Source organism: Lupinus angustifolius, chromosome LG03, assembly GCF_001865875.1.
Source record: "Lupinus angustifolius cultivar Tanjil chromosome LG03, LupAngTanjil_v1.0, whole genome shotgun sequence".
NCBI lineage: Eukaryota > Viridiplantae > Streptophyta > Magnoliopsida > Fabales > Fabaceae > Lupinus > Lupinus angustifolius.
This window is the reverse complement of record NC_032011.1, coordinates 23,368,289-23,384,062: the sequence shown is the minus strand read 5'-3', so window position 1 is coordinate 23,384,062 and position 15,774 is coordinate 23,368,289. Positions and strand designations below refer to the sequence as shown.

The following is a 15,774-nucleotide window of genomic DNA, read 5'->3' as shown; positions in this document are numbered from 1 at the left end:
ATATGTTTTTTGTCTAATGTGGGTTCTACTGATGTGTTGCTTATGATTTTTCTTTTATTAAAGACACTTACCTTTCTCATACTAAATATCTTCCTTTGAAAAATAATTGTATGGTGATTTATCTCCTTCGTAGTTAGCTATTGAAAAATAGTTTGAACCCTTAACGAGTCGAGCTGAACCAAACTAGATTCACCTCATTTCCACCCTTAATTCTAACCCAGGATTATCGAAACAAGTGTAAACAAGAACTATTAGAAGAAAGGTAAAGAAGAACTATCGGAAGAAGCATAAACAAGAAGCGAAAACCCAAAACTATTGCATGAGATACCATGGATTGTGCTCATTACTCCTAAAATAAATGCACTCTAGTAGGACAACATTTTCGATCACAAATTGGAGAATCCATGTTCATTGTTATCATAATCATCTTATTTATTGGTCACTAACAAAAGCAATATCTACGCAAATTAAACAGCATGAGTTATTACTCCAAAATGCATTGTAGGACCAGTAGACAAAGCATTTATCTTAATAAATTGTGAAGTCTTTAACGTGCAAAATCTAAACAAAAAAAGTAATCTTAGATAAGCAACATCCTACAAAAAACTAAGACAAAAAGTAGTTCAACACGATAAGAAAGAAATGATGCTCATATATATACTGCGGAACTTGTATCACATTGGTATCCCACCAGAGTAATTATCGCAGATGGAGTTTCCATCCAATAATTTCATATTATCTTGCTCCTGCATGAAATGAAAAGGAAAATATTTACTAGAGGTTTAAGATACATCATTCATATGATTAGCCAACACATTAGAGATGCGTGAACATAAATTAAATGCTAAAACATATACACCATAGGTGGATTATTTTACCAACCCGGAATAGACAAATAAGATGATTTCGCCAAATGGGAATGTCAAAAGAATTAATTATGGTAGTCATTTGGTTAGTAGGACTAAGGCTTGATTGTTTTTGTATTCGGCGAGCAGGCCTATCGGACTACCATAATTAATCCTTTTGACAAGCACAAAAAACACAATGCATCGCTTTAAGTCTTCGAGTATCAATTTTTACAATGTAACAAATCAAGTCTTTTGTATAGTATTAGATAAATTAATAATGATGACATCCGTGTATCTCTCCCTAAAGTCGACTTCAAATGGTTTTAAGCCGTCATCGAGAATGCAAGGGTAGACTGTAGTCAATGTATTAAAAGAATTATACGAAACTTCTATGGCAAAACTGCCAAATTGGAAAATTGTTATTACCTGTTTCATCACTGAATTGACAAAGTCTTCCAGTGAACCAAGGTTGTTAGACAAATGACTTTGTTCAGACTTCTGCTGGTTCACAATATTACCCGGATGTTTCATCGAGGTCTCTGCAGATAACTCCACAATCCCATGACGTTTCATTTGTATGGGGTCACAAAACTTGAAGTCCAAGTTTCTGTTATGGCCTGCTGGACCAACGACACCATTAAGCGGAGCACTCAAAGGGTTCATTGAGCCACGGCTAACATTTGAATGGAAAGTAGAGATGTCTTGGAATGGCATGTTATTCCTTATATGCCCAGGTCGGTTAGTAAAAATCACACCTTGGGAGTGCATATCAGTCATGGAATCATGAGATTGACCATACAGTGAAGTGACATTTAAGGAACTTTCTAGATTCCCCCCTTGTAAGGGTAAAGATGCCATGTTATCTATACCACGTAGAGATGTCTGACTAAAAGATTTTGTCGGGATCCCAGATAGCTGCATAGCACCTGACCAATTATCGGGATATCTACCTTGATATGGCAAAGATAAAGAAACTTCTGAATGTTGTGAGTGTGCTGAAGTAGGTGAATTTTCATATACTATACCCCCTAGTGTTTCTTGTGGATGAGCTTCCAACATCAAAGCATTGTTTGAGATACCCAGACGCCGAGGGTGGGAACCACAGGCAGTTACTCTTGGTCCTGGATCTGGGAGTTTATTTGAGATGGGAAAAGTTGTTCTAGCATCAATAGCATTGGTCAGGTTTTGAACAGAAACCACATCTGTATTCTGCTGCAATTGATCAAGCCCTACAGACACTGGCATTCCCGGAACACCATTCTGGTTAACCGGAACTATGGCTGACTGGAACTTAAGTTGATCATTGGTGGAATCGATTAAATTTTGTGTTTGACCCAAGTGATGTACTCCAGGAGAATGAAATCCATGCACATTCAAACCGGGGGTGTTCAATCTGCTAATCACCCTGCTTGGTGAAAAGGATCCAAAAGCGTTATGAAACTGTCCGGAACCATTCAATGTTTGCAAATGTCCAACGCCACTCATAGAACCCATTCTCAAATAGGAATGATCTGCACTCCCTAAGGCTGCCACCATATTAGCTTGTTGATTTGCCACACAACTGATTCTTTTCAGGTAAAGCCTGTATTTCTGCAGTCATTTCATAAACCAGAAACATTCAGTGAATGAAAAAGGATTATGTTACATTAAATTAAAGCACTGAGAACCCGAAAATTGCCTGGAGATGGCTGGCCACATTCTCCCTCGTAAGCTTTTCAACATTCATCATATCAAGTATTTTTTTAGGTACAGCTTCTGCCACCAATAAAACAATGTCATAATGCATCTATATCCAGTAATGGAAAACTTCGCAGGATGGCATAAAATTCGAGCCATAATCATGATATGCTATTTATATGAAGGAAGAACAATTGAAAAGTGTTCATAATAAATCTGAACAGAATAGTAATGTCATAAATTATTGTTAAAATTGGATTGCTAGTGCTAACATCTTCCATGTATTAAATAAAATTATGATAAAGTAAACGAAAAGTTTTTTATTAAGCCCTTGAGGCAATTAATAAAAAATTTATATCAACAAGTGTTTTGTTTTGAAGACAGGGATTAAAGAACATACTTTCAATGCCTAACTGATTAACAGCAGCAACAAACTTGCGGTGCAGCTCTACAGACCAAACAACCCGAGGCTTCTTCTGTGCCGAAGGGTCTTCATTGTCATTATCATTCTCTTGCTCATCATCTTCTTCATCATCCTGGTCCTTCCTCTTTTTATTCAGCTTTCCATTTTGATCTGAATTTTCTCTTCCTGCTGACCCTGGTCCATTGCCGCAATCGGAAGTAGGTTTGTCTAGGTTGTTAGTTTTGTTCTTGTCCTTTGAATCAAACTTCTTCCTCCTCATTACATGCTGCCATATGTTCTTTAGCTCCTCGATTCTCACAGGTTTCAGCAGATAATCACAAGCTCCATGAGAAATCCCCTTCATCACCATCTTCTTATCACCGTTTGCCGACAACACTGAAATCATTGAAACAAAAGTACATAATAACTCAAGTTAGCCTTACTAAATTTAGGATTATTATGGAGTACATAGAATATAGTTGAATTTGTACGATGAACATTACAAAACCAAAACCTCAGTATTTGAAATCTAAGGTGATGTTTGGTTTGTTTCCTGTCTACACTTTCATTTTTAGTTGATATTCTCCCACTTAAACTACAACAATAAAACCTTCTCTTCACCGTTTCCTTCACAAAATCTTGAAAACATGGAACAAAATGTAAACATCGTGGCATTTTTGTACTTACGAGTGAAAACATATCAATCGAAAACGAAAATAGAACAAACCAAATCACCCCTGTCAAAATGCGAGTCAAACCGTATCAATTGAAAACTCGATAATCAATAATGCGAGTCAAAATGAAGAAAATATTAAAGATGAACTGCCGAAGATTGCAAGAAAGATCCCCTTACTTATGACAGGTAGGTCCATTTCAAGCCCAACTAGCTCAAGCAGCTTAAATCCATCCATGTCTGGCATGTGCACATCACTGATTACCAGGTCAAACTTCTCATTGTTTTCTCTCAACAAAGTCAACGCTGTTATCGCTTGATTAGTAGTGGTTACTGCAAAATCCACCAGACATAACTAACAAATTAACATAACATACATCAATAAAACCAAGCAATAGTGGAATGTTCATCAAATACAAATCCTAATAGTGAAAAAAAATAGATCTTAAAAAGGTGAACTTAAAATTAAAGATTTTGTCCAGTTATCAACTTAAATTGAAAATATGTACTTGTTAACTATCACAAAGTAAAAAACTTGACAAAGTTGTAGTTAACTGAGAATTAATTAGTACTATATATATATATATACCCAACAAACAATGTAATTAAAAAAGTGTGTATATTGGAATCTAAGACCAAAACCAAAAGATATAAATTTATAACATATTCTTTAGACTGAATCTCAAAATCTTAAAAGAACAAAACTCAAATCAAAAGCAAAAGTTGAAGAAACAAACCATGATATTGACATCTTTTGAGTAGAGTTTCCAAAACAAAGAGGCATGTTGGGTCATCATCTACTGCAAGAACACGCATCCCTATAGGAAACTCGTCAATGGGGTCAACCATAGTATTCTCCACTGTCATTTTTTTCTCTTTCTAAATACGAAGTTTTCACCAAGTGAACTCAATGAATCAGAAAATAGATATAGGTATATTAACTATACCAGAATTTCTGTTTTATGGGTCTATAGAACTTTGAAAACAAAACCAGAATCTATGAAACGGAAGAGATTCCGGTAAGAAGGAAAGTTTGGATTTTTATTATTTTCTGAAAGAATGAAAATTGGGATTTGAAGAAGAGTAATTTCAGGAGAGCAGTTCGGGAATGAATATAGAAAATATTAAATAAAAATATGAAATCTTTATTATAGGATGAGTATAGTATGGTTGTTAATTAAATTAATTATAAACTACTATACTATTATTTAACAATCATCAAAGTGTGAGTTTTTTTTGTAGAGTGTAATATCTATATATTTTTAATGTAAAAATTTATAGACACTTATATATTATTCACTATTTGTTTTTATTAATTTTTTATAATTAAATATGAATAATAACTAACATATTGGTCATATATAAAACTCATATAATATTAGTATATATCTATATCTATACTATTAATAAAGGGAAAACACAAAATAGCCACCCATTATAGTGTAATTTGTGTTTTCCTATTTTGCCCCCAATATCTTTTTATTTCTACCAAAAAACTATATAATATTATTTTCTTATTTTATCATTATTATCTTCTTATTTTAAAAGTGTATTTAAAAAAATTGAATATTAGACTAATTGAATAAATTCAACCGTAAATTTAGCGCAAAAAATTATATTTAAATTTATGAAATACAAACTATATATTACAAACGATAGGAAAGCGAGTTGATAGGCACAAGAGTGCATGTCAACACGCTAATATATATATATATATTATTCATTTACTTATGATAATGACCTAATTGGAATTTAGATGAAAACGGTAAATGAATGAGAAGTGGTGAAAAAGGGATAATAGTATCAAAAAGTGTGTCATATTATTCAAGAAAATATTTAATAATAAAATTTTTAGCTTAAATATATTTTTAACAAATCAAATATATAAAGTAATATATTTTTTGAAATAAATTATATATTCCAGTGAAAAAGTGGGTATCTTTTGGCACATGTGTGTGTCAGTGTCCAACTATAAAAATGATAGAATCTGCAACTATATAGGGTAGGGGTTGTTCACAGGAAACCGAGGATTTCCTTCACTTGAATCAATCGATTAAATCATAACATGTCACAATAATTAACTTTAGGCACTATGGATAAGCAAGATTGAAGGATTCTTAAATACTTTTCTATATAGCAATAATAATAATATGGGATGTCACATTCTGAAATTAGAGGTCAATAAGGTAAATACGTTACTTATACATAATACACTATTATCTTGTAATGAAAAGTATTCCTTTCCACTCCATGGTCTCCTGCCAAATTAGAGAAAATAATGAATTGTGGAGATTTGGGTAAAGAATAGAATGATTCCCTTTTCCATTCTATTTCCATTTTAAATTATAGATGATATACACTAAAAATAGTATATACTTCATCATTTTAAGTAAAATCTAAGAGGGAATGTTTAAATGTAAAACCAATCAGACATTCATCTAGTAATATAAAGTCTTATTATATTTATATAAAAACTAAAACATTAAAGATTCGATTTTTGGTAGTAACATTTATTAGATTTTAGGAAATAAAAAATTTAGTCTGAAAAAGTATATAAAAGCATCGAACTTATAAAAATATGTAAAAAAAATTGTCAATCATTGTTTAACTTCCATTTTAAATTGTGTAAGTTAGTACCAATATGTGGTTAAAAATGTATGTTATGGTATATTAGGTACGTTTTTTAACACTGAGCTATAGCTACAATCGTTGTTAAAAACCTAGTCACTGTTCATTACATGTCTAAACGATAAATGAATTATAAGTTATAAAATTCATTCACCATGGTGGGGCCACTTAAATCTGTTCATGCTCTTCATAAATCTTGGATACCATTAATTGCACATTAACTTTTGAACTTAAGTTATGTAACTTATGAAATATCACTAGTCTATATGGTTGAATGAAAAAAATGAGCATACTAAAACCCTAACATTGGCAATGGCATCTTTTTACCGACATAAAATCTTGATACATAAGTAGATATGTGAATAATTTATTGCTTTTAATTTAGGTCAAAATATTATTTTAGTTAATTAAATTTCAGTAAATATACTATAATTGTGGAAATTCTCTTCTATTTTCTTTACAAATCTTTTTTCCACCAATTCTTCCTCTCATCATCTAGCACTTATCTTACAGACAAACTCGAGGGAAAAAATAGTGAGAGAAAAGATTTGGGAAGGAAATATAAGAGAATTTGTTAAACCTCAATTTCAATAACAAATATGTGATTACATTATATATTATTATGATGAAATTTAATATCATGATTGAAAGAGTTACATTGACAAATGATACAAAATACAAACATATAGAAATAAAAACGTGGACAAACACTTTGAGATAGGGAGACAATGACTTATTTAATGTAAACCATGCTAGTTATATATTATTTAACAAAACATATATTAGTTAAATGCCTTTATTACTCTATGTTTATGGTTGTCCTTGCCCCTTGGAGTGCCGAAAAGCTTTAGCATATGGTTTTCAGATACGATTGCAAAAGTCATATAATTAGTGGATGTTTGGTGCATAATCCTTCTACATAAATAGATACACAATTCGTAACATTAAAATTAACAAATCATATAAGTGAGGATAAAGACAATCTTAGCTAAAGTAGTTGTAAATTAAATCAATAAGGTCCATTATAGTAGTCAGATAGATACTTTTTTAAGCATTAAATAGAGTGTTGTAAAAAATGATTCGTGTTGTTCGATTCAATTGGTAAATCGGTGAATCAGTCCTAATATTAGTACGATACACTAATTGTATCGGTCATGCAATCATATCGGTCAAAATCAGCCGAAACTGGCCATACCAACCGGTTTTCAATTGAACCGTTCGATTTTTATTTAAAATTTATTTTTTAATGAAAAAATGGTTTTTTATTGTTTTCATTAGTGAACCATTGAACCGATATACCATTATACTAGTACTCCGATCGGTTTGATGACCGATATAGTATTAATAACACTCATTAAATGTTCAATTATGTTGTATATAGGTGAGTTTTTTTGTTAATGGAAATAATTTTCACTTTAATGATCTCCATGTCTTCAAAAATATTCATCTTTTAAGCGGTGTTGTTAGAATCGGACCGGACCAAACGCTCCGACCGGTCTGACTGCTGACCGGACTTGAAAACGGCTCTGGTTTACCGTCTTAACCGAATGAGAGTTAGACCGCTTTGAACCGGAAAAAATCCGGTCCGACCATGTTAAACCGGTTAAACCGGATTAACCCGGGAAGTAAACCGGATGACTCACTTAAAAATAAAAAAAATGGGACAATGTTCTAATATTTTGTTTTACTACGGTCCAAAAAAGATAAAGAGGTATTATTTCAATATAATTATACATAATTATTAATTATATAAAGTTTTACATTTATATATAACTATATATTTATAAATAAAAATTATTAATTATGTATGAAATCATCAGATCAGACCGGACGATTTAACCGTTTAAACCGGTTAAACCTAATACGGGACCTCTGCCGGTTTGACGTCCGGCTCGGGTTTCACAGTAATGATGTAAAGGGCAGCCTTAGTGCAAAGAAAGTCGATTACAAGTAATCACAATTATGAGTATGCAGTTTCTCTCACGTCTTCCTCAAAATTTTATATTAGATAATAATGGATGATAATAATGCTCCAACTATTTCCTTTTAATGGTTAAAATGATAAGAGACATGAAAAAGATTTCTTGATAAATCAAGAAAAATAAGAGAATAAAATATTATTCATTAAATATTGAATAGATGGAAAAATAAAATTACATTAAATTTTTTATATAAAGGATAGAAAAATTAATTATCCTAACTAAACTAACCAACAAAAGCTCAATTGTTTTAACATTACTTCCATTTGTTAGCTGGATTGAATGTGGTGAATGAATTAATTATATGTATCGGGTAAAAAGAAAATTCATGAGGCAAATGGTATACAAAACTTTAGAAAAATGTGATCTAAGTGATTAAATAATGGTATATTCATGACATTAATTTAATAAAATGAAAAAATTCTAACTCATTAAGACCATCTCTAACCTTGGTTCTCAATGATTATTAGAATGTTAGAGCATGCATCCCTGACTTGTTATTGGGTTTGTGTTAAGTGTACCCACAGAACGGTACAAGATCCAAAAGAATGCATTGGTGTATGCTATGTAAGATTCCACAAGTAATAGTGTAAAACTTAAGTATCTATCTTATAAAGCCTTCAACAAAATTTTAAGAGAACAAAATCAATACCCTCACAACTAAGAAGTTACATTAACAATATATAACACTTCATACTAAACACTGAATTAGAAATTCATTTGAACTAAGCCAAAATCACAAATTTATGTCTTCTCTAATTCAGATTTAAGATTGAGATTGTTATTGTTTATAAACTCCTCCGGACATGTTTCCTTATTTTTGAAAATCACTCCATTCCTACAATTCCGAAGAGACTAAATGTCAGTCATCCAAATTATCGAGAAAACTTCTTCCAAAGTTCTACATGCATGGCCCTGGGTGGAAGTGTTGTAGTAGATGTTCCTTATCACTTGTGGGTAAGACCATGACAAGACTCAATACTAGTAGAGAAGTTGTCATATGTGATAGGAGAAATGACAAGCAAAAAAACAATAATTTAGAAATGACAAGAAAAAAAAACAATAGTTTCTTCATGATGAGCAGTACACTAGACCCACAATAGATCATTTTCACTAATATTAACCCCTCTTTTGAAAATGTTTAGCTTGCAAGGAATTTTATTCAACATAATCTTTCAAGCAAAAGTTCAAACCTTCAAGGCACCAATGAATTCCAAACTAGTTTTCATATCTTTTTGTCCTCTATATTTGAATCACCCTTTTGTTAAATAATTTTCTACCCAAATTTCACCATTTAAATATTTGACCGTATATATTTGACTGCGCGTGTAAAACAGAATCTACTAGTAATTTACTTATCTTTATTACTTTCATAGCTGTGAATTTTTATTTCGTTTTCGGGTTCTTGATCCATCAAATGATATGAGATATATTTTAGTAGTGTTCATCATGTGATAGGGTTTGACGAAGTAACGTTTAATTGACTTGTTTCAATCAATGAAAAAAAATGTAAAATTATATAAAAGATTATGCAAGACCCCTTTAATAAACTTTAATGTATTATAGGATTTGAGACACTACAGTACTACAAATTATCCAAGGTTTACAGCATTATTTACTTATTTAATTATAAGCAAACGTTAGACTGGTCCAAAATATATATATGTATATATGTATGTGTGTATATATGTATGTATATATGTCTATATGTATGTCTATGTATGTGTATATAGACACTCTTTTGGTCCTCATAGCTGGAACTAGTAAAACATGTTGAAGAAACTACGACAACTAATATTGATAAAAATAAGATTGAAGAGTAAATTACTACCTACTTCCTTGGAATTGAGTCCTCAAATCACATCTAGATATGACCCTCTAATTAATTTATGATTACTCAAAGAATAATCATGGGTTGTCCACTTATATTCAAATAAGTTGCTATTTTCATGATAACCTCCAGCTTATATAACAAATATATCTTCAAGATTCATTCTTAGCACGAAATCTTAGGATTCCTCCATCTTGCTTTTTAAAGGCACATGAGTAATGACTTTCTCTTGGAAATGTCATTTACTTATTTATTATTTCTTGTTGGTGTTTGGTGGGGCTATAGTGCAATCTAACTTCCCATTGGGTTGGATTTGTGTTTACTTAATTCTAAATTCGAAATCCAAAACTTGAAATCGAACTTGATTTTCAATTAAGTGGAGGTGAAAACAATTATTTATCTCTGAACTCGTCAAGTTTTAGGTAACTCAAACCCAATGGGAACCCGCCCTTAACATATACTCTATATGTACTTATGTGTAATTTTATAATTATATTATATTAAACGTGTTTGTGGTGAATTCGACGTGAGGTATCAAATGCACCAAACCCAAACTCAAAAGTTGAACTTGGGTAAAACCCGAACACAATCACATTAAGTTTTTCTCATTAAATTCGAGTTGTGTTCGGTTTTAATTGTCATCTCTACAATATTGCTTAATACTTAATTCAATGTCTAATATTCTTGCAAGAAAAAAAAAGGTTTATTTTATGAGTGGTCAATTTTAGTTAACTTTGTCTCCATTGTGGTACAATGTATGTTGACGAAACAAAATGAACTCACCAAGGATCATGTAACCATATCAATGATTAAAACTATGATATTTTGATCTTCAAACAAGATCAAACAATCAAGAAAGAAACCAGTTCAACAAGAACTAGAAGGAAGAAGATAAATGAAATGCTTCTCTTTATTGATTTATGATTTTAGAATGAATTGAATTAATACAATGAACCTAAATAATTTAAATAATAAAAAGATAATAATGGAAATTTTATGCTGTCGCTAATTAAAAGCTTCGCATGCTTAGATTGAAAGAGATCATCCTTTAAAGGCTTAAAGCTATAGTTTAGTTGATTAAGCTTTTCATCATTGCTTGTGTATATCTTTTTCTGTTTTGGTTTTTGTTATTCTATTACTCATATCATACTCTCTCCCTCTTCCACATTCACTTACCTCATATCTATGATCTGCCACAGACTCTAGCTACCTTATACATATTATCTTCATATGTATTACATCTTGTTTCTTTCTACTTCCCTAACAATAGGCATAGCTCATTGGAAGTCATAAGTTGGTTTGATGGTGAAAGTGAAAGGTTTAAGGAACGAAGCGTAGGAGATTTTGTGGGTTTGAGTCTTACTTATAATAAATTTAAAAAAAAAAAGGAATTATAAGGTGATTTAATGGTTAGAGTGAAGAATTGAGTGAAAGAATTTGATGATTTGAGTCTCATCCAAAACAAATACTAACATACTAACATTTTCGTATAAAAAAAATGTAGATAGAGCTCCTCGAAATTAAAGCACTCTAATAGTGCATGCAATAATGGTTCTGGATGATAGAGTATACAAATGAGATATTCTGGCTTCTAGATATGAGGGGTGCAAACTTCATCAACCCTAGCATGGGCACTGTGTATAGTGCTACCTAAAAAGGCTATTATTTGATCCTCTTGAAAATCCACAGCCTCCATGTTAAAAGGAATCTAATCTTTTATATATATATAGTTAGTTAGTTACATAAGTGTCTTTGCTTCAATAATAACTTGGTAAGTTTCTTTTGTATTTCTTTCTTTGCTACTATACTAAAGTTCTCAACACTGATGGATAATTGTACGTTATGATAAATTTGACTATCATTTGATTAGTTATTATTTGAACACTCTGGTAATCTATGAATGATTTTATATTTAACTCTGTTCAACCTACTTTTAAGAAAACTCTTTAGTCCATTAGGATCAATTCTTGACTATGGATCAATAGGCAGATGGGCAAATATCAAATCTCTTCTTTGGATTGGATAACGAATCTTATTTCTTGTCTTCATAATGTGTTGTTGTAATGGCTTTTAGCCTTTTTCTTTCTTCTCTTCTTTTCCTTCTCCTGTGATTATTTCTTCTTTTAATAATAGTTTATTTTGCCGATCAAAAAATATATAGCTAAGATACTACAAATAATTTCTTCTTAGAAACACTTTAAATTTTCTGGTTGATATTATCAAACTTGTTAGTATATAACAACTAAAGAATATGTTTTAGTTTCGTTTCTACTTTCCAGTTGTATAGTCGAGGACTCGAGGTTAATGTTATAGTTTGTTTCTTATCAAGCTGTATACTTATTCAACCTCTCATTTTATTTGTTTGAATTTTAAACTTTTAGGTCACCAAGGAAATTTTCTTGCTAGCTATTTTTTTATTTGTTAGTTTACACTTTCGGTTCTCTCTGATACTTTTACTCGGTACACTGCATGCCTTTGTATTTGCCTTTAGCAGCATGATACATCTATTCGATCTTTTCTACCAACATGCTTTAAAATTCATACATATGTCATATAGGTCATAACTCAGATACAACAACCTTATAGCAATCATAATGGTTGTTCTTAATGGAATAAGAATATTTTTATATATTTTCTACTATGTTATTCTTATTTTTCGACTTTTATTCTTAAATAAGAATGATTCTTGATTGTTTTTAACCTATAGAAATGGAGGAGAAAAGTAGATATCGTGAAAAAAGTGTAAATAAAAATGATGTTTGTCAGTGTGAGAAAAAAAGTAAATGTTCTAATTTCACAGGGAGTTATAGTAAACTATAAAATAATGAGTAAGACCCAAATAAAAATGAAGATGTTGTTTGTCATTGTGGTTACTCTTATTCATGTATAAAAGTAAAACAGTTTGGCCCATATGAAAACGAATTCTAGATATGTGTGTGAAAGGGAACTAGCCATGGGGAATAAGATGATGTGAGGAAGAAAAAAGAGAAGATATTTGAGTTAGAAAATGGCGCACAAAGAAATAAAGAAAGCACAAAATATTATTGGCAAATTGCGACCACGATCTTAGAGTTATCTCTAACACGAGTACGTGACCATCTAGGTCACGCCATGTTTTGATTTGTGGCGTAACATTTTTGTCATCCTTTGCATATGTTTGTGTCGAGAGAATGCACTGTATGAGTGGGTTATTTGAATGTGTGGATGCACGATTATATCTTTTACTCATTAACATATTTTATAAATATACTAATCACATACGCGTGTGTTACTTGACCTTTACAAGAAGTAATTTACATACACAAAAATTATAGTTATAGTATTCGAATGTAATATTTATGTATCGTAGTATAAAGTTTTTTATAAAGTATATTATCCACTATTCATTTTATTACTTTTAATTTAAGAGTCATGATTAAAAATGAACGATAAATAATACACTAACCATATAAAAATTCTTACAACGTTGACGTATACTCTCATAGTATTATTGTATATCACAATAATAAACATGGTAAAAATTATTGTTTTGCAATAGGCTTTGAAAATAATGTACATAAAATAATTTGTATAATTTCAAAATTTTATAAATAATTTATTAAAATTTTTCTTGGAAAAGACAATTACACACTGAAACGATGAATTTCTTACTATTCATTATACAAAAAGAAAGTGTTCCAATAATATATATAAATGATCTACCTCCACTCAAAGAAAATAAAAAGCGTATTGATGTAAAGAAAGATGCACTAAAGTAAAGAAGTGGTGATGGGGTACTTTAAGATGGATCCTAAAGATATTTGTTTTTCTTTAGGACGAGGAAGGAGGGGATGGATCAGGAAATTTTGGTTTTCTTATTTTGGAAGGCTAGCTTTAATTTGGAATGTGGAAAAGACAAGAGAGAGAAAAATCTCTTTAAAGAGATTTGGTTCTACGATTTTATTAGACAGCTAAGCTAATGATGTTCTAAAATGGAATCATAGGAGTTGTTTGTCTAATGAAAATATTTAGTATTTACTCCAAACCCATGATCCTTTTGGGTGGGGATAGCACTTTGAGTCTTTGACAATCCAAGTAGTCAAAAGATTTTAAAAAAGATATTCATTAAGGTTTCATTATATTCTTAGAAAGAATAAAAAGTTGATGGTTCGATTCTCATAAACAATATTTGTTGGGATAGACAGTTATACATTCTAAAAAGAATTAGTTCATTACCAAAAAAGTGAGAAAATATATTTGATAGTACCAACAAAATTAAAAGATTTTTTCAGTCAATCATTTGATTATTATAGATTAATATTAAAGGTTATGTGATTATAAACTAAAGTTTTAAAAAATAGAATATACAAATGTATTATTCGTTATCTATACTATTAATAAAGGAAAAATACAAAATAATCACTCATCATGGTGTAATTTGTGTTTTCCTATTTTGCCCTCATTATTTTTTTATTTCTACCAAAAAAACTATATAATATTATTTTCTTATTTTATACTGATTATCTTCTTATTTTAAAAGTGTATTTAAAAAATTGAATATTAGACCAATTGAATAAATTCAACCGTAAATTTAGCGCAAAAAATTATATTTAAATTTATAAAATACAAACTATACATTATAAACGATAGGAAAGCGGGTTGACAGGTACGACAGTGCATGTCAACACGCTAGTAATAATAAATTTAATTTTATAAATAACATAAATATAGTGTAAGATAAAAATATAATTTTTTAGTAAGAGAATAATAAAATAGCACACCATTAAGTCGTCTAAAATTCAACAAATATAATATAAAATAAGAAGAAAAAAACTATAATTTATATTGTTAACATAATATCCATAATTTATATGTTAATTGATATTTACTCCTTTAAAAATAAAGTTTATTATTAGTGGCAATAGTATATTTAATGTTAAAGAAACAGTAAAAGTATGATATAAAATTAAAATAAAAATTTTAAATAAAAATAAAATAGAATATGGTAAAATCATACTAATACTTTTTATATTGTCTCATTGATAGATACATGGAATGAAAAGAGAGAGGATTTATCTACTTTAAATTTATTTTTCATTCTAGTTATAGAAGAATCTAATAATTTGAAGATTCTAAACCATTAAATTTATCTAAAATTGATAGTTAGGATGATGAGTATATTAAAAAACTTATTGTTAGAATTAGTAGATCACAGCTGGAAAAGCTAAAGTTATATACGTAAGCCAAAAGATTATCTGCGACATTTGATCCTCTTAATTTAATAGTTAATAATTAATAATAATGCACTTGGTACAAATACCACTATCAAATTCATGAATTGCAGGGACTCCACGTCAGCTTCCCATTTTGATTGTCGGCAGTTTGTTGCTTCTTCCACGGTGGATAGAATTTTTCATTCTTTCCATTTTGCTCCTCTGCTAAAATTATTACTAGAATATGATATATTTTTATACAAATCCTCATATATAAATCATTTTATAATAGAAAATGTTATATTTTTATACGAATCCTCTTATAACATATAAGAAAAGTGATATATGATCAGTTGATATTTTATTTACTAATGTATGTCACTAATTTTTTTTATCTATCCTCAACATCTAATGATTATCATTTTTAAATAGAATTTAATTTAATATTTCAAAATAAATAATATTTGACAATAGGGTAAGAAAAGGACGAGATTTTAATTTGAAAAGGAGTCATCAAGTTTTAAGTATCTTAAACTATCTTTA

The 15,774-nt window shown here is 30.1% G+C and overlaps 1 protein-coding gene across 2 annotated transcripts; it reads right to left on the bottom strand.

Annotated features, from left to right (window-relative positions):
- Positions 335 to 4,696, bottom strand: LOC109343772 (two-component response regulator ARR12-like). 2 transcript variants are annotated; one of them, XM_019582238.1, is made up of 7 exons: positions 4,339 to 4,696; positions 3,782 to 3,934; positions 2,926 to 3,324; positions 2,527 to 2,603; positions 1,874 to 2,438; positions 1,275 to 1,798; positions 335 to 746 (listed from the first exon to the last, which is right to left on the bottom strand). In XM_019582238.1, the coding sequence occupies exons 1-7, from the start codon at positions 4,466 to 4,468 to the stop codon at positions 675 to 677; spliced, it is 1,920 nt and encodes a 639-aa protein (XP_019437783.1). In that variant the 5' UTR covers positions 4,469 to 4,696; the 3' UTR covers positions 335 to 674. The 2 variants fall into 2 exon arrangements, with proteins under 2 accessions (XP_019437783.1, XP_019437782.1); XM_019582237.1 differs by having other exon boundaries at positions 1,275 to 2,438.